At 37.7% G+C, this 26,431-nt stretch overlaps 1 protein-coding gene across 4 annotated transcripts in view; it reads left to right on the top strand.

Annotated features, from left to right (window-relative positions):
- PARD3B (par-3 family cell polarity regulator beta) overlaps positions 1–26,431 on the top strand; it is a 392,348-nt gene that overhangs the window by 147,363 nt on the left and 218,554 nt on the right. For all 4 annotated transcript variants that reach the window (XM_077181321.1, XM_077181319.1, XM_077181318.1 and 1 more), the window contains exons 5-6: positions 14,229–14,320; positions 24,293–24,379. In XM_077181321.1, coding sequence (XP_077037436.1) covers positions 14,229–14,320; positions 24,293–24,379 — 179 coding nt within the window. The remainder of the gene's footprint in view (positions 1–14,228; positions 14,321–24,292; positions 24,380–26,431) is intronic.

Below are 26,431 nucleotides of genomic sequence, written 5' to 3'. Positions count from 1 at the left end.
ACTGTACTGTGCTTTGTATCTAAGCATATTGTACTGAAGTTTTAAAGTTTAAATAATTCACATGTATAAAAACTTTGTTAACTTTTCAGGCCACTCAGATTTTCTGTCAACACATTTCTTAAAATAAGGGAACTTTAAGTTAAGGAAATACTCATGTTTAAATCAATCTGGCTTCACATGTCTTAGCTGAGAAGCCTCATAAAGAACTGAGATGTACTGAACCTTGTCACTCATGCATCTGTCACCTTCCTCACTTTGTCTTAGCTGACCTTGGCCCTTTCAGATAGCCAGACTTGATTTATTCTGCTATTTGGTGCCATACTTTCAGTTTCCAAGTTCTGAGGAACTGGGAACAAGTCTCAGTGTAGTTTCTCTGTGTATCTGAAACCAGCTGGAGCATCTTGTGTGGAGGGGTTGGAAATGTTAGAGCTTCACAAAGGCATGCAAGGAGACAGGTTATAGCTATTTCCTTCTACTTTGTGGTGAACACTTATGTACTAAATATGTCTCTGTGACATTTTGTTTCTAGGAAATCACTTTTTAAAATTTTAAAATAGGAATAAACAAAAAATGGGAATTTTACTCAAATGCCTTCTTATTACCAATATTTCTGTTGGTACACCTTCCCTGTATTTTTCTCAAAAGCAACAAAACAGGCATTGAATTGAAATAGTGTGTTTATCCAGGAGCACATGCAAGGAATAGGATAGTTGATATCTTCTGCTGCTCTCTGTCTTTTAGAGAGTTACTCATTTGTCTACGTCACCTGTTGTGCTCACCTAAGCAACAAAAATGTCTTCTCTGACCTTTGTTCTTGCAATTAGAGATGTTGCTCTTAGTCAACAACTATAGTACAATTAAGGCCACCTGTAACCTTAAAAAAGCTGTTTCTGGTGATAATAACTTTGTAGTGTGAAATTGAAATTACCCATGAGATTTTGTTTGCTTATTCTCTTCAAATAATTAAAAAAAACCCATGGTTGTGAGAGTCTCCATCATAATCTGATTAGTGGATGGAACTGTGCTCATTAAAATGTCCTGAGCTTAATTAATCTGTAAGGTTTTATAATTGTTGTTCTATTTTATTCCCAGCAAATATGCTGATATATCTTTGCTTGAGATATTTACTTCACCCAGCTTCCTTTCAATTGTGTGATAAATCTTGTCTTTTTACACTGCACTTTTTAGTGCTGTCAAGTTATTTACTAACCAGTGCTGTTGTTTCAGTATGTAGTTAATAATTATCATGGAACCAGATCATTTTATGAAGGATTTTTTATGATGACTTTTAAAAACCCTAGGAGAGGTTGAAAATGCCACTATGCTTCATAAGGATTTATTGGAAATAACAATATGCTCTCAGGTGATGTGTCTCTAGTCTGAATTGCCTGCTAGGTTTAAGATAAGCCAGTGATAGTAATGTCTTGGCTCACAGGAGTCAACTCAGGTTTATTATGAATTTTCACTCATAAATTCAGGATAACACCATGCCTGTACTTTCAGATCCTAAAACAACTGTATACTGTTTTGTATACAGTTCAGCAGAATTAAAATGCTATAGAGTTGCCTTAATTTCCATTGAGAATTGGGACTGAGATCAAGGGGTTTATGTAGGACAGTGTGTTTTCTCCCATTTGGATGCAAGCAACTCAATTCTTTGAAGAGATTCAGACAACATTTTAACCCTTATTTACTTGTTTGGTGCTCTGTAGGTTAAGATGTCCTCACGCTCTCTCATAAAAATCTTCAGAATAGATGGCTTGTTTTTTCTCTGACAAATTATTTTTTAAAATATGATTTAAAGTGTGGCAACAGAGAAATTAGGAGTATGTCCAGTCTAGGGCTTGCCTGTCAAATGGAGGCTGGCAAGACAAATTTGTGTTCCATTTTCCTTAGGCCATCATTTATTTTCCTTGCCACAGTGTTGAGGAGGTTTTGTTGAGAATGAAGATGGGTGATTTGGTTTGTAGAATGCCCAGAGCCAAGGAGAGAATTTTTAAAGATAATTCCTTCCTGTACTGAAATATATTGGGAGACCTCCATATTATTTTTGTGACCAGTTAAGATTTTTGGAAGAACTTCATCTGCAACTTCATCATTCACATATGTACACACACACACACACAGATATATTTTTATATATGTATGTAGTTCAAAAGTTTCTTTTGAGACTTTAACATCTCTAAGCATATGGAACAAATGGTTAAATATAAAGATGTCTGCAGGACAATATACTGTTAGTCACTGATTCAGTAAGTTCCTTAGACTGGAGGAAACTGATAAGTTTTAAATTAACTCAATATGTGAAACTTTAGCAAAGTAAATAAAATTGCAGCCCACAGAGTTAAGGAGGAATACTTAACTCCCTGCAGGAATGAAAGTGCCTTTGATCTAAACAGGCAAAGTAATTCTTAGTACCTTGTATTCAAGGCCTGCGATCCCAGCTGAGGAAGCTCTATGCTAATCACAGCCTGTGGTTCCCTGGGATAATGTGGAAGCATCTTGGGAAAATACTGGATTAGTGATCTGAGAGTATTCAGGTCCTTGTCATGCTGTAGATTGACTCTCTTATGGGACCCAGGTATTGGACTTAGATGAAGATTTCTGATTTCCAGGAGTATAATAGAGAACATGTTTTCTGCTTTAACTTTTTAGCAAAGTATTTCCCCTGTAACATTTTACATTCCTTTTTAGTGGTTTTTTTTTTCCATTTAGGAAGAGTGCAGCAAAAGCTATATTTCAATATCTCTTCTTTGCACCATATTTTCGCAAAATTAATCATTCTCATGTCTCACTTCTTGATATCCATGTGAACTGCTGGTGTGTCTGTATACCACCATCAGACAGAAGAAGGGTCTGGTCTCTGACTATTGCATTAGTACCTAAAGGGCATTATTATATATTGAGAGATGTGTCTGAGAGTTTGGTGTTCATGTTCATATTGGCTGTTGTAAGCTTAGTGTTCAGCCATTGATAAGGACCCACAATAAGGGATGTACACCTCAGACATCTGGAGAAAAAGTTTTAAGTTACCTTGTATGCTTCTATTTATTTCATAGAGTGGGCTCTGCCAGTTTTTTCATGTTTTTATGCTTAATATGGCTTGGTTAATGTTTCTGAGACACCTGGGGCTATGACTGATTATATTGTTGGCCACTGTATTGTGCAGACGTGCCTGTGCATTCTGGAGTACAGGAAATGCTGTAGCTCTTCTACAAAGATTTAGTCAAAGCTTAAAAAAGTCATCTAACTGTGCCATCTGTCTTGTGGCTCTCCCATCTATGCAATCTTCAGGCTCCAGCATTACTTGCACACAGAATCACATCCTGATTGTCTCTCTAGTTTTGCAGTGAAGGTGCTCTAAATATTCATGATGTTATGTATATATCATTATTAGAAATCCTGGGCTTTAAGCACACTGTCATCCATTGTTCAGTAAACACAATTATATTGCCCTATCGTTCATCTCTAATGAATCCATGCTAATTGATTAATCAGTGCTGTTGCTCCACTGTGATAATCCCATATGGGGAATAGAAGTAACGTAACTAGCAATTACTAACATACATTGCACACTGAGGAAAAGTTAACATAATACCCTGTAATAATAATACATCATGCACAGGGCAAATGCAGATCAGCAGGAGCAGAGCATGGCCCCAGCCAGGCCTGTCATTCCATGGCACAGCTCTGTCTTTTGGGAGAAGAGGTGGCCAGGTGGACTGGACTGTGATGGTCTTTGGGTGTGTGACCCAGGGATTACTGGCACAGGGACTATGCCAGGCTGTCCCCAATGAGTGGGGTGTTACAAAAAGGCATGTCTGACAAGATGGGGCAGGCTTTTTCATAGTTTCTTCTCATGCTGGTTAGTGAGGTGACTGCCTTCTTGGCTTAAAATTGCTACGGCTGCAGCTGTTGAAGTAAGACAAAAAGCATTCTTATACCTTTGCAGCATCTTACTGATGTTACTGTTCCAAAGCAGTGAGTACAAATTTCTGATCCAAGTCAAAGCTTAACATTGGCTCTTGCCGGCTGTGAGCAGTGCTTGGTAGGCTGCTGGTAACCATGTGGTTTTCCTTGCTGTTACAGAATCAATGGATCTGTGGATTCCTGCTGACCAACCTAGTGTGTTTAAGGCATCTCATTATACATGCCATTCATAAAGGGAATTAACAGCAAAGTATCAAATGCAGTCTTTAGTGAAGACCCATTTTAACTTTGAAATTGGATTTGATTTTTAAATTTTGGAAATCTTCACTGTCATTGGTGGTGGGGAAGACACATGTAATTTAATTTTGATGAAAAAACAGGTGAAGTCATTAAAAAATTTATTGCAAGGAATAGAGATGCAAGGTGTAAGTATCACTTGTACATTGAACTCTTAGGTAATGCACATTTTTAGAAGCCTTTCAGATAATATTGAGGGCATATTGTTGTAATGAAAGCAGAAAGTTTTGATTCAGTAGTGCAATTACAAATGTAAAGTTTCCTTTATTGTGCGTTAGGTTTGTGGGATTTTTTTTAAGTGTTCAGAATTAGTATCTTTATGTGGTAGGAATAAAATTCAAATTTTATTTGTGGGGGAAGTAGGGATGTGGCATCATAATAATATTGTCTAGATAAGATTTAGATGTCCTCTAAGTACTACTTTTACGAAGAAGTTATCCTGATGTAATGCATAGTGGGTTAAGAGATTTTTTTCTTTACTTCAAAAAAGGAATACAAGTGGATTCTCTCTAAATGAAAAAGAAATTAGTCAAAATGCAGCTTTGTAGTTTGCAAATCTCTTGTAAAATGTTTTGTCAATTAAAGATCTTGGGAGGCTTCAAGCAGTGAGTCAAGCCAGGAAAGGTCATACTGGCATTCTCTTGGTCTGAGAAAATTTGGTAGATTTTCTTGTAGAAACATTAATTTCTTTCCTGTTTTTTGCAATATTAATTGCCCACTGGCAGTTTGCAACCAAAATAAGGGACTAGTGTGCATTTGTGGAGCTAATGATAGTACACTTTTAAATTATGCTTGTTGCCATGGGAATAATTAATTACAAATAATTTCTATAGTAACTCAGATGTCCAAAGTTTATGCACTTAAAAAAATTATATATTTTTGTCCCTAAGTGGATGATACAGAAAAAAAAGACAAATTTTAGCTCGGAAACACCTACTGCTTTGGTGCCTTGCACTGTTGATACCACTGCTAAATATTCTTTATAAATAAAAGGCCACCCATGTATTTCTGGACAGTAAATTTAGCAACAGTCCTTAAAATATGAAACTAGAATAAAAACACCACAAGGTAAATAAAATGAAAATAATGTCCTAGCAGATTGCAGGTCAGCCAAAATATTTCAAGTGCTCTAAGTATGGCTTAGTTCAAATTAATAATCTTGCTGAGATGCAAATACTACAGACTCAGGCAGAAAATCCTTCTGATACTGCTCTGTAGTGACTCTCTAGGCTTGCAGTGCAGGCAGAGACCTCATAGGCAATTAAAACCAGCATGATAAATGGGAAGAGTGCTAATAAACATATCCTCTTTTTTAAAGGTGCCAGTGATTATATGGTTGGCCAGTTAACTGCATCCTTTAGGTAAATATTCCAGTATTGGCAGCTCCCTGAAGTTGTGAACATATACTATATTACTTCTGTTTCCAGTAGTTTTTTTGGTTGGTGTTGGTATGTATGGCTTGTTTGGTTTGGAGTTTTTTTTCACCCTTACTGGAGCATTTTTGTTTATTTTAGGAATTGGTTCTTGGCTAGTAGAGGTGCCAAATCCTAATATTTATCAATATGCTATCAATGCTGCTTTTAAAAGCAGCTTTCTGCTGTAGGGGGATAGAATATAAGAAAATAAAGATAGTGTAGAAAGTAATCTTACCCCTAAGGAGTTGCAGCTGGGCCAATTAGCAAAGATTAGGAACAGGCCTGACTTCAACAGGCCACAGCTGTAAGCAATGAGAGTAAAAGAGAGTGGGGTGGGTGGTTGAGAGGGGAACTGGAGTCAGTTGGCTGCTTTGTGAAGAAGAAAGAGTCAGTGCTCTGAGAGCTGCCCATGAGAAACACCAAGAAGGTATGGAACTTTTGTGATAAGGAGACAACAGTGTGGAACCCCAGCAATAAGATGAAAACATTCTGCTGTGTTGGAAAAGGCATTGCTCACACCTCACCTTAGAAATTGTTAAAAATTTTGGGCCTAAGTCCAGAGTTTTATGTGTATGAAAGCTACTTCTGGAGACTTTTAGGTGAGGTTTTTTTTACATTTTTCTCCTTTTCTCAGCCCTTCATAAATTGAAGTACTCAGGCATTCCAGCTGCACCTCTTCCCTCCCTTCACCCATGCAAGGAAGATGTGTACTCTCTAGTATTGTTACAACTAACGAAATTTTTTTCTCAGTGATAGAGAAGTTTTTCATATGAAGATTCTTGGAGTTCTCATGCCAAAATCATGTGTAACAATTTTGATCCCCAGGCCTAAATTAATCCTTGGTTCTCTTAATAATGAAGAATTTACTGTTTATGTAGGACTTTAGGAAACAGAGCATTGCTTTTTCCATGCAGACAGTGGTTCTCAGCTATATTTTTGAATGATTATCATGAAACAGATTGGGAGTAGGTATAGCAGGAAGGATCAGGGAGAGCATTTTGAAGGTTGATGTTGGCAAGGTGTGTTTCACATACAGAAGTTGAACATGTCCAGAAGAGCTCAGTGGGAGTGCAGTGGAGGGAGCCTGGCTGGTGTAGCTTGTGTCCCTGAAGAACTGAGGCTCCCCTGGTGCTGGTTCCTGCTGATTCTGGTGCTCCCTGGGAGCTATGTTTGATACTAACAGTATCCTCCCAATGTAGAAGGCAGGGACTCCAAGGTGTCTGCTGGCTTGGGGCCACTAATAATTAGGAGGGTCGAGGCGGTTACCTTCCATGCTTAGCCCAGGAGCTGGGTACCCTTCCCTGGTGTCATGGCTCAGCACATCCTGTGTGCCACTGAGAATTTACCCTCATGTTATTCTGACTGAAGTTGTGGACCACTGAGCTAAAGCAGAAGCAATGACTTTGAAAATGTGTGTCTGTGTGTGCATGATGTTCCTGTCCCACAGTTCCAAAAGATACTGGGCACTCCCTTGGACTACATATATGATACAGGTGCTCTGAATCTGCTTCAGTGCCAGCTCAGAGAGAGTACGTGGACATGCTGGGGACTGGGATTTCAGGCAGCTCAGTGTTTGCCCTGAGCAGTGTGCAATCCACCAGTGCAGTCCAGCTGTAATGATGACCCTCAGCAGAGAGTTGTTACAAACAATTTGGGGGAATAATTTCTTACTCCAGGCTGATTCTCAGGAGAGTGTCCATTTATGGCCTTGGTTTAAAATAGCCTTTTAAATGCCAAGATCACAACTCACCACAATATTCAAGAAATCCACTGGTAGTTGAGGGGAAAAATATTGCTGTTGTGGTTCCTGAAACTGTCATGTAATTGCTAAAAGCCGTACTATATTATGGCTTTTCTTTGTGCTCTGCTAATTAAACATGAATCCACTTGGATGTTATTAAAAATATCTGAAGACATACAGCTATTCTTATGTTGAAAAATATCTTTAACCAGTCCAGTTGAATACGTTTCAATTGACAAGATTGAAAGAGGCTGTGTGATTCTTATTTTCATAATAGTTGGCTGCCTAAAAATCATCTTTAGCAAGTGATTAATTGCATTTGTAGATACGGCACAATTGCATCAATTATCCATTTCAAATTAATTTCATTCTGAATAGTTGAGAGGATGATGTAGTTTAATCAGTAAGTGAAATGGAAGTATTGTAAGCTGTTTAGAAATACTTCCCACGTTCTATGGCACAGTGATTTCAATCAAGCAGACCACTGGAAAAATAAGAAATACACAGTAACAAACATTAATACTTTTCCTTCAGTTTAGCAGCATTTTGTTAGCCTCCTTTGCATTGGTTTCCACCCTTGATGTATTGATTTTAGCAATGCAGTGTGAATTTTATTTTATTATGCTTATTTAGGAGGAAAAAGAGGAAAGCTATGTTAAATTAAAAAATTAATCTGGAATTTTTTAAGGTATTGTTATGCATGTCTTTGCAATACTAAACCATTCTTGCATATATTTTAGGAAGCAGTTTTGGGTTTTATGTAAAGATGTGTGGACTGGAAGATTGGAAGTTAGTCTGTTATTATCTTGATAATGAAAGATTAGTCAAGGAAATGACACGCAGATGTTGACACCAACTTCATATCTAATCCTTGAATGAGTGAACAACACCCAAAACCACAAGTGATGCCCAACACAATCGCTCACCACCTCCTGACTGATGTTCAGCTTGATCACTGAGTAGTGACTGGCCTCTCCCAGCCAGCTCCCCCCAGTTTATGTCCTGGCCACAATGTTCTAGGCTGTGGAATAACCCTTCAGCTGTCCCAGCTGTGCTCCCTTATGGCTTCTGGTGCACCCCCTCTCTGACAGAGCATGGGAAACTGAGAAGTCCTTGTCTTAGGGCTAGTACTATTCAGTAACAACCAAAATATCAGTAGTTTATCAACATCATTCTCTTACTAAATCCCAGACATAGTGCTCTGCCAGGTACTAGGAAGAAAATTAATTCTGTCCCAGTCCAAACCAAGATTCCTCAGTTACAAAAGTGTTTTCCTACACAGAGGTGTTACTGCTACAGTTATAGTACAGGTTTCTACTTAGTGGAAGCTTGTTATGTATTTCCCTTGCCAGATTGTTCCCTGGCCTAGGGATAGTCTGACTCTGTAAAGATAAAACAAATGTTTTCTCTATGAAGGGTTTTAGTGCCACATTTTCAATTAGGCCTGTTGTGAATTTAAGGCTAAAGGGAGGAGGAGATACTGATACTGATTTTCAGTCTGGAATATTTTGAAAGCTTGTGGTGTGATGCATTCTTCGTTTTGCAAACTGAGGCTGAAGAGTATCAGAATGAAGGGCAGTGGTTATTGTGGTTGAACAAAGTTTCTTAGCCATTTCAGGAACACACAACTTATATTTTGTCTCAACAGACCAAGTGAGCCACAGAGAAGCCTTTTCGACCTAAAAAGCTATGTACAGTTGGCCAGAACTTGAAAACAGCATAGAGTGCTCCTGCTGGGCATTACAGCAAGAAATGTCTAACTTTGGTTCAGATGGGGTTATCGTATTTTAACCTGTGCTTGGTTATATTATTGCAGAATAACAAAGGGCCTTTCTGTATGTGTTCCATGAGTTATGTGGTCTTCTCTGTGCAATGTCAGGTATTGCATTTGTTGTTCTAGGTAAACAACTTTATAACACAGGCTAATTGGTTTGGGAATATTTATGAAAGTGTTGATTTTTAAAGCTAAGTATAGTGCTATGGCTTTTAAAACTCATTCTGACTGTCAAAAATGCTCACATGATCCTGAAAGTGTTGCTAAAAATGTTCAATTTTTAAATGCAGTAATTAAAATTGTCTGTTGTGAGAGCAGTAGATGAGACATTTCCTGCATTTGTAAACTAAGCATCCCTTTCACCCCCAGGTTTCCTTGCATCTCACTGTTTATGTTGGTGAGATCTGAACTCTTACCGAACCTTCTTGGAAGAAGGTTTGCTGTTGGCCAAGCAGGGAGAGGGAGCTCTGCAGCCTGCCACTCTGCTCCATGACCTTCTGCTCTTTGATTTGGATACTTTTCCTTTGTTTTAAAGAGCTGAGGCCCTCAGGGAATATAGTACTGGAAACTGGAACTTCAGGCATACATTTTCACTTTTAACTTTGTCATTAGAAGAAAGTCTCAGATAAAGATACTTTCCCTTGGGTATACCAGACTGTTTGAGTCCTAATTTGAGTAGATGTGTTTATTTCTTCTATTAATAGATCTTACTTATTTCCTTCAAGTTTATTGCTAGTGTTTGATGACCATTTTATACTCTTAAGAGTATCCTGCAATCAGTATTTTCTCCAGTTCTTTATTTAGAGTCCTCTTTCTCTAAATGTATCTATTTTGGGATTTTTCTCATGTTGGCTGTTGTATAATAAGCTTTTTCCAATGATAGGCTGGTTTTTGCTACACAGCTTTCCTAAAAATGATGTGTTGGCAATTTTATGCTACCCAAAAACTTACTTGTCTTAAGAATGAATTGTGTTCTCAGCCTGCCAGACAGACTTGAGGTGATTTAGGGGTCTTTCTATAGCCACTGGTGACCTGTGAATATTTCTGAAGTTGTCTTGCTGAGCTAGGTGGTATAGTCTGTTCTTGAGTGAATGAACAAACTTCAGCTGCAGAAGAACCTCAACAAAAGATTTAGTTTTAGTTAAAATTAGTCAAAACTACACTCTAGCCAGAGTTTAGGTAACAAATGGTAACAAATTAGTACAGTTTTTTTTTTTTGAGATACCAAAATCCAGATTTTTTGGGTTGCTATGATAATGAAGAAAAAGAGCTGTGGGACTGGAGGGCACCCTGGATGTTGAGGCAGCTACTGCTGTGTTGGTTGCTCAGGGCTGCATCCTTTTACATACAAATGATTGGTTTGACCATTTTCAGTCAATTCTGTCTCTCTTTTTCTAGCAAAAAAATGGATACTTTGATGTCTCTGTCCAAAAGTGCCACTATTGCTTTTCTCCTCCAATATTTTGTGGGTTTTATGAAACAAGCCTTTTCAAAAATTAAAGAAAAAGACTGTAGACTTGGTCATACTCCCTAAGCTCAATAAGACTATAACTGACTCATCAAGTTTATTGCTGAGGCTAACATATGCCCATGCTGACTGTTGAATTGAGAAGAGTGGATGTTCACAAAGTAGAAAATGTCACTATTGGTACGTACTCTGTCACTCCTGCTGCCTCATGTACCTGTTTACCTAACTTGAGAGCTGTCACATAATGAATACAAGACTCTTCCTGGCATTTGGGTTGCAGTTGTTTGTGGAGGGCTATTTAATAGAATCAGTCTCTTCTACTTACACCTAATTTGAAGAACGTGCTTTTAGTAGCACTAAGAAGAATTGCTTAATTCAAATTATCCCTATGTAAATAAATTTAAAAACTTAGACTGTTCTTAGATGCATATGCTTCCTTGGCTTTTGTTTTTACCACACCATTTTGCATTTTATTCCTGTGTCCTAAGTGAATGCTGTAATTCTGTCACTGTAAATCTGTTACAATGTCAGCTGAATTTGAGTCAAGGTTTGTTAGTCAGTCCTTAATCCTGCTACTATTGAGAAACTGACAATCAGTCTTTTAACATTGAACAAGAGATTGAGCATTTTTGTGTGTATTGGATCATTGTCTTTTGACAGTGTCTTTAATTGTGCATTGTTGGTTTGCTGTTATTCTGCTTGTTTGTCAGGAGATGATCTGTTTAAATTTACTGTGCTTCTAATGTAATGCTCAAGTATGAAAGGAATGTGTCCATTTATAGTGATTGTTACGTGACTGGAGCTCTAATGTCATTCTCAGAGAGCTCACTTAGAATGTCAGTGTTATGATTCATGTTTCCTTGATCAGTTAAGCCTTCAAATATATCTGGCTTTGTGTTTATTGACTTGAGCATGTGATAATCTGTGATATGTGGGAGCACTATACTACTGCAAATCTAAACAGGCAGTGGTGTGCAGGATGGGGCCTCTGACACTGAGCTTTTTCTGAAATCCTTCAGCATGCTTCTCTCCAGTTAGGAGAGGATAATTTTCTTTAGAAGCTTTTACCCTTAAGTTTAAACAAGCAAAGCCTCCACACCACAATAAACAAACACACCAACTCAAAAAAACCCCATAAATAAAATAAAAAAATGCAAGCTGTGAGTGTTATGGACTCCAAATTTCATCCTGTAATTCCTCACTGAAGGTTTATCTTGTGGAAAGATTAAAATGTGGTAGTATATGACTGTTAGGTGCCTCACAAGGTTACCCCATTATTTTCTGGCACTGGAACAATCATGCCTTGAAACATATGAGACATGTTTATAAATCTATTTTTCAAGATCTCTTCCAAAGGTCTGATACCTCTAGTATTGATAACAATCCTCTTATCAAACTTCAAGATACTTTCTGCTGGTCTGGCCTTTAGCAGAAAAGAAAGCTGTTTGTTGCCATCTTTCTGTAAGGACCTCTTGCTTATCTTGGAGTCTAACTGTGCTCTTAGCAATGTTGTGCTGTGCCATACAGCAAATTGAAGTGTGAGATTATACTTGTTGATTAAAATTTTTTTCTTTCTGATCAAAAAATCTGTGAATCAGTCAACAGAAACAAGATACAAGATTGTATTATGAACCTCTGTGTTTATCATTGCTGTGAAATCTGTTTTCCAAGAAGGGGGAGATAGGGAACAAGCATAGATATAATCTCAGCACAGCAAAAACACCAGTAACCAAAAGCCCAGAAACAGAGAAGTAGCATAGCTTATGTTGCTTGTGTAGACTGCAAGGGAGGCTTCAGATGGCAAAACAGTTCTGAGGCATGAGTAGCATGTTCTGTGCCATGTACTGTGTTGCAGCCAGTGTCTGGGAGAAAAGGGTCTAGTTAATCACAACCCTGAATCTGCCCATGGTGTGACTATATTTAACTTTCCATAAAGAAGAGCCTTTGTAGCACCAGTGTTTTCAGTGGCAGGCTAACAGAGGTTAGCTTTGTTGTGAGCATTATTTTTAAGGGTTTGTCTGCTTCCAACATCTGCTGCTACCAAGATTTTTTTAAAGCTTTTGTCAAGATGGAGTTGTAACATAGGAAGGCTGTGTGTCTGATTTCTGTTGGTAATGCACTGCTTGAGGTCGAACTCTTGATTTATGAGATTAGTATGGAATATACTTCATATAACAACAATTGTTCCTTGACCTGTGATTCCACTGTGGAAAGTGATTGGAAGAGATGGCACATTCTCAATACGCAGCTTTTCTAAGTGGTTCTTTATTAGTGGCAGAAGTTGACTTTGAGTGAACTATATTGGTCTTGCAGTTGAAGCCAAGTCCATTGGCTTCTGCTCTAATTAACACACAAGGAGCATCACTACCAGTATTCTGGGTTCAGAAGCACCATGCAAACCAAAAAGGGTCCAGCTTGGTTTATATCTCAAGGGTTTGCTTACAATGCTGCTCATGATTTTGAAGCACAAGGCAACCGACACTTGCCCCCAACTCTCTTGATACTTAGAAACTAAAAATAAGTTCTACAAATCTTTGAGGGACTGGAAACACCAAACCTTTAGAACCTCATATTTTGAGAGAAGCTGAAACTTCTAATAACTGGTGCAGAACTTTTATTGAAAATTAAACTGCCTATCTAGTTGGCTTTGTTCTTTGAAATTAATTTATAGCATTGCTACCTTTTGCCTTGAGACAACTTAATATGGCAAGTGTATACACTGGAAAACTGTACCACTGCAACAACAGAAAAATAATGATTAACTTTAGCCTTTATCTAGTTAGGATCAGGCTCTGAATTGAATTCTCTTAGTGTGTTGACAGCTGAAGATTTATGTCTTCCAGCTCTATTCCTGTTGCACAGTTGACAGAGGTGACCTCTCCAAAAAAGGTCTTTGTTACAGATTTTGCTCTGTTTACGTTATTGCCATAAGGGTTGGCATGAAGTACAGTATGTTAAAGCTAATACATCACCTGCTGACAGTGGTCTTATCTCATTGGTAACTATTTCCCTCTCCCAGTATGAAAAAAAATGCAAACATTGAGTGCAAGGATCACAAAAAGAAAGTTAAATAATAGTTTTCAGGAGCTTTAGCATTGGTGTCTGGACTCTGTGTGCACTGGATTTTTGTGTCTGATTGTCCAAATGGCTGCATAATTTCTTTTTCTGGGAAGCTACTCTGAAAATATGTCTTTGCCGGATAAACACTGCCAAGGGATAGAGTACAAAAGAAAAAGCTATTGGGTTTACACAAGGTCTGTGTCATTTCTTGGGAGAAAGGAGGTGTCTCAGAGAGGGAGAGAATGACCTTCAGGTTAGATAGGCAGAGAAGAAGGTAAAGCAGTACAACTTTACAACATTAAGCTTCTCCAGTGGAAGGGTGGTGGGACTGGCACAAGGAGCAGGACTTCAGATACCTTCCTGTTTCTGCAAATGCTGTCACAGGTAATCCATCCAGAATGGGTCTTTTAGTCCTCACTGTCAGTGAGATGATGTAATTTTAAGATTGGCTTTCTCTTCAGATTTTAAAACACAAACACAGCATTGTTCTATATGCATTATTATGTGCATAGTTTCAGTATGCCCTTTGAAATCTCTCAACAGGGTGCTTCCCAGGCATCTTTTCAGGATGGGGAGATGAACCTCACTGGACCCACAGAACTGCTGTTGGCTCAGAGGGCCCGGCTCCCTAGCAGGTAGGAACATCTTCTGTTTGGTGCTGGCTCAAGTGTGGTTTGTCAATTTATGCGATACAAGACTGACTTCTCATTCCAGCTGCACCTCTGGTTCTGCACTGTGCTTCTTATCACCATGATCTCCTCCTCCTCTTGCCTTTCCCACCCTAAAATTGCATTTGATTCACATACCAGAGCACATTTTTGAGCATGATAATTTCTTAGCCTTGTTGATGAATAGGAATGATTTTTGTGCTGTTTGTATTATAAGGGTAAGGGGGAAATCTGGGTTTTGGTTTCTATTTGGTCCTGCAAGTGTTTCATGTCTTAAGATAGAGGATGTTTGTAATCATATATCTCAATAAATAACTATTTAACTGAACCATATAATCCTGAAATTGTCTCCTTTGTTTTAAGTGTCACCTCCAGTATTGAGTGGTAAGGTTATTACTTTGCTATATCCTGTAGTAGATTTTGTATCTGTGTTTATACACAGTGTAAACCATTGCTAATATTTGCAATATTTCCCTGTGTATTCCTTCACTAAAGAAGCCAGGTGGAATAAATCCTTTTCTTCTCTGCAGTTATAACAAACTAGAGATGGCCTGTGCTGTTGTATCTGAATGTGGTCATGGTCCCATTGACATTTTAGGAAATAACTTTTATTTTAACCAGTCTAAATTTTGAACAACGCTTAGATAAATATATAATCTCCATTGGAAACCAGTGGAATAAAACTTGAGAGCTGCATAGTGGAAACTGGAGGAGAGGAAATTAGGTGTTCTCAAGAGGTTCAGTAATGAGTAACGATGTTTATTGCTCTTGAAATCAAAGGAAAAATTCAAAATGGTTGAAATTAAATTGAAAAAATAATGCTTTTGTAGTTAGCATTTGATACACCAAATTATCAAGCCAGGGTGCCGTAGTTTCAAGTTGGTCAGATCCTTGGTAGTGTTGGAGTGTTTTCATGCTGCTGGTTTTCTATCTCATCATAAGCTTAAATTTCAGTTTTGCCTGGTGATTCAGGTTGTGCTGAAGTCACCTTTCTGAGTAGGTAGAGGAATTCAGTACTTTGTCCATTATCTTATGTTTGTTGCAGAACTCTTGAGATATATATATAGCATATTGTATAATTAAATTAAGAAGTGTTACATGACAAACCTCTATGTGACAGCTAAAATGTGAAAAATTAATCTGTTTCAATTTTAATGATGGCAGATAGTCATTTGCTATAATTCTGCAGCTTATAGTTGTTTGTCAAAACAGTATAAGATAAAACTCATGAAATAAACAGTATCTGCTTGCCTTAATCTTAGAGCATTTATCCTTGCAAACATCTGAGAAAAAACCAAGCCTTTAATATTCTCTTTTTACCTACATGGGGTCTGTGAAAGAGGCATGAATATGTACCCCATGCCTGTGGGGAAGTTAGCAAGAGCAGGGACTTGAACATTGCTGGTGGTCTGGGCCATGCCAGGATTTGTGGAGAAGGATCACCTTTTCTTTCACAGCATTTTGAGGCAAATAAAAATTTGTCTTTTCCTTTTAAGGGAATTAATTTCTCAGTTTTTCTTGTTCTTTGAGTCATAATTTCTGTAGTTTCATGGGCAATTTTATCATCTTGGTAGAGTTATGTTTTTCAACTCAGTTTCTCTGGGGTTTTTTCTCCCTCTTGAAGGCCTCCTTGTCACCTAGTTCCTATGCCATTTTGTAATTCCTTCTCCTGCCTGCCGATATTGATGCATATTTTTAGAATGGTCTCATAATGAAAAAGAACTGGAGTGCTTTTCCAGCTTTCCCTGCACCTGCTGGGCCTCTAAGTTACACGCCTGCTGATTAGTGTTCATCATGCAGGTATAGAACTTAGTTCAGTCACTAATGCATATTTTCTGTTCGTGGAATGTTGCTAAAGACTTCTACAGCTTGTTTCACCTGAGGTAATTATTATGCATCACCAAATATATGCACTCATTTGTCTCTTGATCCGTTAATTTGTAATGGGGATTAATCAAGCTCTGTGCACACTCTGTTCATATTTACTCTTTTCCTTATGCCTTTACTAGGGTGTTTTAGGCTATCTATGTCCTCTTAGGAATTTTCTGAGAGCATATTATTGTTTTTCGAGTTAAACAATTCATTGCTTGCATTTGGGATTCTTCAGAAGGAGGTTATGATACTTGTTTGCTTCATAATTTGGTGGCCTTTGGAAACACTGACAATGACAAAACCCCTTGTGATACTTTACACATTTCTGAAGTGGCTAGGTCTTCTCTGTCACAAACCAGACAAGAATAAGCTTAGGTTCATGTAGATCTCTTAGAGTTTTTGCTGAATTCTGCAAACTGTCTTGACATAGGAACGTGGAAGGAAGAGTGATAAAGAATATAGATTGGGACCCACTTGATTGATGCCAGAGTATCAATCAAGTAAGTGTTGAACAGACAGGGAGAAGAGGGAAAGCTGGCAAAGGGAAAGCTTTCTTGGGAAAGGGTATTCCCAAGAACCTTTTTGCATTGGTAATAGTTATTTTCTTTTTTTGAGGTGAATTGTCTTAATCTTGATTGAAATTGCATTGTCTGAAAAATATTGGCCAAAACCAACCAAGCAAAGAAAAATCAAAACAAGATGGAGAGAGAGGAACAGTTTTACATAGTCACAGTAATTTTACCAAAATATGCCTTGTTTGTGGTTCCTGTGTCCTGAGGAGATTTTTAAAAACACTGTTTTACCTGCAAGAATTGAGATGGGTACTATGAGGAATTTTTCATCAAAATTGTTAGCTATATCGGAGTATTTGTAAAATATTCCCCTTTTTCAGTGAACATGAGAGACATTCTGAATGCAGTATTTTGTAAAGCAAAGTTAGTTCATAGCTTTGTGAAATTCGCAGGAATTTCAAAAGTCAAAGAATTTAAAATTTATAGCAGTGATTTGATTTTTGTTTGGCTTTTCTTGTGAGTCAAGTTTTTTAAACTGTTATTCCAAAAGTGTTTTCATTAGGAGTAGAAGGTTTATAAAGGGAAATAATGAGTCACTAGAGACCATCTGTCTGTCTCAATTATCTTTATTTGATTGAATGTAAGGAAGGTTTTATTAATAAAAAAATATTAAATAATCCTATTTTTTTCACAAGTAGTAAAAAAACATCTTAATATCTAATTTGTCTCCTATCTGAAAGTGTTACTCAAAACTCTGCTTTATTCAGGTATTTTTCTTGTTGAATTTTAAAGTCCTTAGGGCCATGAGGGACCACCAGGTCATTAACCCTTCGTTTAAATAAGCCACATCAAGAGATGTTAGTATAGGTAATATTTCAGCATAATTGTGAGTTACTCCATGCTATGGACAAAGGGCTATGGAGGAAAGAAAACTACTACTGGCTCTGCTGCTTTCCCTGCTTTCCTTCCTGTCACTGGGTTTGGTAAGCTTTAAGGCCTATAATGCTTGAACAAAATAGCAGCTTGTCACCTGAGAAAATGATCTGAGCCTTCTCATCAGAGCACCAACCTGTCTGAGGTCAGGGTCCCTTTTTAACTGCAGCCAATAATGGGTATTTCAGAGGGAAGCAGAGAAAGAGTGCCATGATTAATATTTCATGATTAAGAAGCCTAGTCAGTTGAACTTTTAAGATCTAGACTTGGATTGTTTTACATTCCTCACTCAAGCAGGAAAATTGTTTGATTTTAAGAAAGACAGTTTGCTGATTTAAGTAGAGGAAATCAATTGCACATGGAACAAATGAGTGTCAGTATGGAGGGGTTTTGGCTTCTCTTCTTAGAAGTTAATGGGAAGTCCCTTTGCCTGGATTCTCTTAAAACATTTCACTGCAGAAGTACTGGGAAACTTTTCAGGACTGTATCCCTTGGGAGTCTGAAAATTTTGATTTGACATTTTGAGAGTTGAATTTTACTATAGGAGAGATTTAAAACATTGGGTCATTGGAATGTTTTTTAATAGATTAAATAATGGCAATCCTCTTGTAAATTCGTGGCTTTTTTTGTTGTTGATTTTCAAGTAAAGATGATGTTTAGGGTAAAGAAAGCCAAGCTAATGTCATCAGTGTATAAAATTTTGTATTTCTCTGTGCCTTTTTTCATGTTCTATACTAGCTCTGAAAGATTTTCATAGTAAGAGCAGGGTCTTGATACTCTATAGATGATCAGGTAACACAACTTAAAGCACTGAATTCCTTAGCACACTGTACATGGGAATACTGGTTTTGAAAAGCTTGCTTTTCTCAGTAAAATTACTATGTTAAGGAACAGTAAACACAAATCTGCTTGGAAGTGGATGTTTAGCTTAATAGCAGTGGATTAGTTGGAACGCAAAGGGTAATTTATGCATAGATAATTCATTATGTGTTTTCATTATGTTCGCTTTTGCTGTCTTCCCACTTCTTTTTAGCAGAGGTCGGGGTCAGTTCCTTGGTTTAAGCACTGTAGATACATAATTAAAGTGTAGCTGAAGCATTTTTTCCTTCTCTGTGTTTTCCTATTTTTAACCTACTGTGTCTTTCATTAGTCTAACAAAAGAGAATTTGAACCATTTGATTTAAAGAAAAAAAGACACAAAGCTCCAGTGCTTGCCAGCTATCTGATTTCTCTCTAAAACTTCAGAGTTAATCTTGTGAGAACTAACTAATTTTACTGGGGAAAAGAAAAAGTCTGGAACAACTAGATTAATGCATTTTAGTTAGGAGAAGGTGATTTGTTTCCTCTTCAAACATGCAACTGGAAGATGGTGACATTATTTCATAGTAAATATTTGAACTTTGTGGATAGTTTGTTTAGTGTTGTGTAGAATGGAGCAGCTGCTCTGTTCCTGTCTCTTACAAAAGATTGACCAGTTTCCTTAACTGTACCTGGAAAACTTACCCTTGCCTGCACGTTGAGTTGCTTTTTCTCCTCCTTGTAGGGTGCTTTCTAGCCCTATTTAGATATTTTTCTGATTTTCATCATTTGAGTGTGTTCACACTACATAACATATTGAGTTCCAGCTCCTTCTTCAGGTCTTTCGAGACATTTTAAGCAAAGGTTTGAGCACCTAGTTGAGAACAGGGAAGGAAATATGTGGAAAAGGAGGAGGTGGGTGAGAAGTGTGACAAGTTTAGTTTAGCTGAATACTCTGAAAGCCTTCTTTGGATGAATAGGGACAAATACTTTATTATCATCAATACCTGTATTGGTTTAGTATATGAAAAAAGTACATGGCAGAGTCATCAGACTCTTTATTTGGATAAATCTGTGCATGCTTCCTCTTTAAAATGCCCTGTAGGAATTTGACATGCCCTGTAGGCCTTAGGTCTCTACCAAAAGTCAACATCTTTTGTTGATGAATGCTCTCTCTTCTGGAATGGAAGCATTGGAGGAAGAGGCATGGAACTGGAGGTGCAAGTGAAGAACAAGTGAGGAGATACAGCTTAATAACAGCATCTGTGAGCTCTCTACATCTGGCTTACATTTAATTTGCCTTTTACTTGGCTGTGGTCAATAAAAACACCACATAGCATGTTCAGAATACCAGCTGTGCTTTTCTGTTTGCAAGGGAAATATTGACATTCTGCACTAAAAGATTTTTTTGAGATATGGCACCTTACTAATCGGTACCTTTTCTTAAAAATGCTTGAGAAAGTGTTGAATATGACTAAAATTGCAAAGGAAAATGCCACTGGAATGGTAAATACTTTGTGTTTACTCAAGCAGTTGGTTCTTGTGACATACACATGATGACAAGTTTTGCCCAGTAACCCATGCAGTAAGCAGCTTTTCTGAGGTACTGTCTTCACTGTGTTGCAAAACAATTAATCTGCTTTAGGCTGTGCGTACTGCATTCTTCAAGAGCAATTCTACCAAGCTTTTGTAGCTGGGGAAGGTCAAAGCACCTCAGTGAACTCAGTCTTGCTGCAGCAACGCATAACATTTCTTTCTGGAGAGGGTTCCCTTTAAAGCATCTGTGTGCTCAGTGTTGGTTTGCGTTCTTCAGTGTTCTGCAGAGAAGCTTTCAGCTAATAGATCTTTTCCCATTGTGTAAATCACAAACTGCTAATTCTTGATACAGGTTTCAGGAGAGGGAGCTATAGTATTCCACTGCCAGGACACTGCAAATCTGAGGAATAGATTGAGTCACAACTTTATATGACCACTAAATGTGCAGCACTCTGTTTAAATTTTGCTTTCTGTGTTGCCAGTGCTTTGCATGCTCACTACTCATGTGTACACTTTCCTCTATCTCTTTGCTGAACAGTACTTATCAGAGTTTTCAATAATATCCATGGCAAGCCTTGTTGACAAATGTAATAGATGGTAAAGAATCTGTCAGAAATCAATAATATCAAACAAAGAAGAATTTAAATAGTAAATGATGACAGCCTCTTCAGGTTAAAAATCAATAGTATAGCATCTTGGATCAGGTCCTGCTGGACAGGTGTTCTCCCCTGAGTGAGACCTGAGGTACCTTCAGTGCAGCAAGGAGAAGGGAGGTGCCAGCATGTATTGGAGGAAGCCTGAGTGCTGTGTTTCTGGCTGCGGTGAACTTGGCACTTCAGAGGAATTTTGCTGACATAAAGGCTTTTTAAAAGTTTGGTCTTTTTGACTCCTGTAAGAACGCATTTGTATGCATTCCACAGAGAGTGGGTTCTTCAAGATTTCCTGAGGTAGGAGTTCTGCCTGTTCCTTGAAGAGCAAGCAGGAGATACTCAGCCTACTGATGCTCCCAGCCTCTCATCCCCAGCTAGGGATCCTCCAGATCTTTTATACTGATTTGATGGGCCAGACTTGTGTTCTTTTTTACTGCAAAAGGTATTTAAGATCTGTAGGGGAGATTTCAAAGAGCAGTAGGTCATGAGTAGGTTACTAACTTCTGGAATTTATTTTTTTCCTATTAAGGTGTTTGTTTGTTTTTAAAATGTGTTGAATATTGCAAAAATTCTGTAAATTACATTCTTTTGTCACAGCTATCAGCCTGTAAGACAGTAATTCTGCTTTCTCCTACACCTTTCTTTAATTTTTTTAACCTAGCTCTGTCAAACTGAAGAGTCCTGGCACCTGTGTGTCCCATGTGCCTTTGGAGTTTAGTAATTAGTATTCTTAGAGCTCATCCTATTTAGAATCTCACTCAGCCATGCCCTGTTCCTGAATACTTTCTCCAGTACAGTATAAACTGTAAGCCAGCATGAAATAGTACAGTGCTGAGTTCAGCTGTCCTTGTGGGCAGATTAAACCTGCCTGAAGACAGAACAAGTGAATGATACCAAATGTGTCTGAATCTCTAATCTTGGAGGTTCTTAAACAAATGAAAAAAACCAAATCAAATTCCAGATGTTATGGTTTTAAAATTTTTTATCTGTCATGCTTTCATAGGTATAATACAAAAATTAACATGACCTCAAAGGTCCATGAAAGTTGGTGTCAAAGGCTGTTTTCTTCATGCATGTAACTAAGAGTCCCATTTGTTTGAGAAGAAGTCTATTTAGATTCATGGATTTTTAATTAAAATTGCAATTTCAAAGTTCTTAATACATGTATACAGAGTGTGCTCTTATTCTGAACATTTAGTACTCTAGAACATCTGTAAGTTTTAGGATGTACCAAAAATTTTTAAAGTAATGTGTGTTGTGGGCTATTTGTTTTCACAAAGAAGCCTATTTTTCTTAGTGTGTAGATTTCATGTTCAGTTTAGAAATAAGTTTGTATGTTTTCTTTGGCTTTCAGCCTACTTATAACTGTAACTACATTGATTTAATATGACAGCTCACCTGTCTGTTGTGATAGCCCTCAAAAAAATTCCTCCTCTTTCTTACAGTTGCTTAGGAAGACAACTCCTCCCTAGAGCGCACAGGGTTATTTGGGGACAGCTGTAACTTACTTAAATTTTCCCTGTGCAAATGAAAGCCCACTAACTACTTCTGATTATTTTCTGAATCTAAAGGGCTTGGCTGCTTAATTTTCTTATGCATTTTGATTTTGTAGAAGTTCAAAAGACAATATAAGTAGCCCTTTAATTATCTTTCTTTGTGTGTTAAGAGAATTGGAGGAAGTAAAAGATGGAATTGAAAGAGGAGTTAATTTCCTATGCATGCATTGTTGAGGTTTTTGGTAACCACACTGATTAGCTTTTCTAACCAGCCTCACCAGAAAAAAATGTATTAAAAAAAATCTTACAGGAAGATTTTGTCAGGATTTCCCCATTTGATTAATGAAGTGGGTGAATACAGGAAAGAAAAATCCACAAATGCCTGTTGATGGTGTCTGTTTTATAAATACAGGAACATGTAAATCTGTTACTTTGGGATCAGTGGTGGCTTGTTATTCAGGGTCTTTCTGTTTAATATCTAGAGAACATCAGTTCATTACAGTGCCAGCAGTTTTTGAAGAACAGTTTACAAAAAATGAAAGCTCCCCAAAACTCACTCTGTTCCCTAATTAAAAAAAAATAAAATTTATAAACTTACTTTTCAGTCTTATTCTATATTTAGCCAATCAAGCTAAGAATTATTGTATTTAGGGCAAATTGCTTCTCATTAATCATTGTGCAACTGGATAAAGGTTCATAACAACAAAAAAATATTCCTGTGTTATTAGGAAGCAATGCCAGATTTTGTCTAAGGTCATTTGAGTAATTGTGCTCCTTGTGAGGGGGCTCAGCTGTGCCGCATGGGTTAATGTTGTACCTAATGTGGTGTGACTGTGCTGCCATTTCAAGGGCAATCACAGGCTCCTGATGGGTTTTGGTGCATTTTTGCTGATTCTTGCATCAAATCAAATGATCATAAGACCATGGGTCAGCAAGATCAGTCAGCTGGTGCCAGAGGAAGTTGTGGCACTAGGGAAAAATCCTCTGAGGTGGGGAGGGCAGGGTGGTAGTAAAGAGTCGGCTTGGTTGTCTTATCTAGCAAACATGTGCTCTCTAGATCTGGTGCACAGGGAAGGATCAGAAGACTCTCTCTCTCTGGCAGTCTGCACTTGATCAGTTAGACTGAGTGTTTCACTCAGGGCAGCATCTGAAGTGGCCATTTGGTTCAGTTTCACGTGTTCTGTGCACACTGAAGGATTGGCAGGCACACACAGCTCACAGCTGGGTGCTGTGAATGGGTGTGCCCAGCAGCTGTCTGCTGGCCACTGATCCTGGCTGCTGGGGGTGCTCAGTACTGTGGGAGGGGAGGGAGTATTTTGGAAGGTGGACACGATTGTGGAATGAAGGAACAAGGTCTACTGAAATACAGACATTGCTAAATTTTTAAGGTTCTAGCCAGTTCAAGTACCTTCCTTTTCCAGTCGTGGTCACCCAAAAGAGAGTTAAGGTCACTGTAAGGCTGACAGTGTACAATAGTCAAAAGGAAATGAAACAGCACATGCCATGAAACACCATAAGTCTGTCAGAGATAATACAGAGGTTTTTAATAACAGTGTTAGAGGAAGGAAACTTCTTGATAAAATGAGCTGCTGATCACAATTTGTTTTGTTCTTTGTTCATCAGAGAGGTTTTATGCAACTGAGGGAAGAAATCAGTATATTTAAATATGATTTGACTTGAAAGTCTCAATGTCCTTTCTGTGTGATCTTTGTGTTTATAATGTGGCCACATGGGAAAATCGAAGCAACTCACATGGAGCTTAAATTAAGAACATGTAAAATAACCCTCCCCTCCGCTTTTTTTTTGATGATTAAGTCTCTCCTCACATAAAAGCTTATTATTTAGTATTCTAATTAATTTACTTGAAGGTTAACTTACGAAAATGTCTAGTATTTGATTTCTTTCCCTTTTAAAAAGCACAAATGCTAATCTAAAACAATTAAATAATTTCATGGCCGTTTTACTTTTCATTTTATTTTCATATATTAGTGAGCTCTGAGTAAAATATTTTTTCTACCCTTTCTGCTATCTGATCAATCAGGACTTTGTTTTATTGATATATGGAGATATAGAGATATTCAGAGACTATGGAGAATTCTCTGAATAAGCTTATGAGATTTATTTCCATGTGCTCTTTTTCAGTGAAATGACAAAAACAGTGGAGATTTCTGGAGAAGGTGGACCCTTGGGAATACATGTAGTGCCCTTTTTTTCATCCTTGAGTGGAAGGTAAGATAGTTTCTGCATTGCTCAAGAAGCATATTAATGAAAGGATTTCACTTGTGCTTATCTTAAAATGCCTATTTACCTAAAGGAATACAAAAATATGACGCTCGTCCATTACCAAAATATTTACTAGTCCAAGTTCTGTATAAGGCAACCATAGAATCATTTAGGTTGGAAAAGACCTCAAAGATACCCAAGTCCAACCATTGACTGATCTCCATCTTGTCGACTAGACCACAGCCTGAAGTGCCATGTCCAGTTGCTCTCAGTCAGTACTATCATCTCTATTCCTATATGCCCTTTTAATTGTCCCAGCTTTTATTCTCTTTATAGTAAACTGGACTTAGTAGTTTTGTGTGGTGTTGGGTTGGTTTTCTTGTGCTCTTGTGGGCTTGTTTGTTTTTGTTTGTTGTTTTGTTTTTCCTAATTGAATATCTCTGCATAGTCTCTTCGTTAGTGACATACCAGACAAGAAGAGTCAGAGAAATTGCTTGCCTCCTCACACCTCATACTTTTCAAGCCATCTTTCAGATTTGATTGCATAGCATTTATAAAATGTGCTCTATACCATGAACCTTTCTTTGTCACAATACAATTACTTTAATTATAAATGATTTAACAAAGTCCATCGAGATCACAAAAGCCTATTATAGCAGTGTGCTCATATTGATGTGCTGTAGTTAAGACTGCGTCAGCGTTTTCATTATAGCTGTTTTCCAAGCTATGTAACTAGGATGTGTTAAAAAAAAATCTAGACTGAAATTTGACATACAGAGGCTTAGCCAGAGAGTTAATTTGACACTGGCAGCCGTGAATAAGAGATGGGAAATTGCCAGAGCCATAAATGACACTGCTTTATAGTAAAATGGCTGCCTGTTACACAAAGCCAATTATTGCAAAAGTAAAAATTGTCTAATTCTTGAATGTTTCTTTACTTGTCATCTTTCATGTAGGACAGAGAATGTGAAGGATTGAGTTACCTTGTAAAGGTCTGTTTTCTTGGCAAGATCTGAATTTGTAAGTGGACCCAAATTAATTCAGATTGTTTTATTTACCAAAAGGGAAAATAGATGTCCATCTGCTGCCTGTAAAATGACATCAGTGTCTCAAGAAAGTTGGTCTTCAGTGGCAATTGTCAGAGATCCAAGTTGTGTCCTTGGCTTTTCGGGCTGCCTGTTGGTCTTGAGAAAGCCGCCTGTATTTGTTACCCATTCTGAAATGCAGACCAGAGCTCCTTGATATAGGCGTGCCATAAAGGTTGTAGTGGGTACACCATACTTCAAGATCTCTCAGTAAAATAATTTTGATGAAATTGCAAGCTATTAAAATCAGTAATCGTTGTGACTGAAATGCAGTTTTGTACTTAATTATCACTGTGTTGAGAGCAGCTTTTAAAGACCTGCAAGAAGAAGAGTTCTTGGTCTACATTGTATTCATGTTAATGTGTCCTTACTTACAAATGCTTTTGGGGATCTGCTGGAGTAGAGGAGGTCTTTGACAAGTGAGCTACTGGTTTAGGTAGTTGTCTTTACATTTTAAGACAATTCTTGGCACAACTGTACTGATACCTTTGTTAAAGCACTAGACTGACTTAAATGGCTTGACCCTATTTTTTTCATGTAGCCTGAGACTAGAGTATAAATTGTGACTCATCACAACATGAGAAAGTACAGAAGAGCATCTTTTATTTCTTTTGGTGACATGATAGAATTTATGAGGACATGCTGGCCCTGACTAGCTGGGTCTGGTATTTCAGTTGTGAAGTTATCTTCTAATAAGGTAATGCTGGCTTTAGCATGGTGCTGCTGCAGGCCAAAATTTTTCTACAGGTCATTAAAACATCATATTAATTTACAAAGTCTTAGTTTATACAGGAACTACAAAAGTTATGGAAATAATTGTCCCCCTTTCTTTTGCACTTAAATACCATTAAAAACAGGAAATTAAAATTTAATAGTGCATTAAAATGGTAAAATTTAGGCTGTGGAAGAAAGCAATGGAGGAATGAATTCAAACTGCCTCAGTCTATGTAACGCAAGGCACGTGGGTGGTACA

This window comes from Agelaius phoeniceus, chromosome 7 (assembly GCF_051311805.1).
Source record: "Agelaius phoeniceus isolate bAgePho1 chromosome 7, bAgePho1.hap1, whole genome shotgun sequence".
In the NCBI taxonomy this organism is placed as follows: domain Eukaryota; kingdom Metazoa; phylum Chordata; class Aves; order Passeriformes; family Icteridae; genus Agelaius; species Agelaius phoeniceus.
This window is presented reverse-complemented; position numbering and strand designations above follow the sequence as displayed.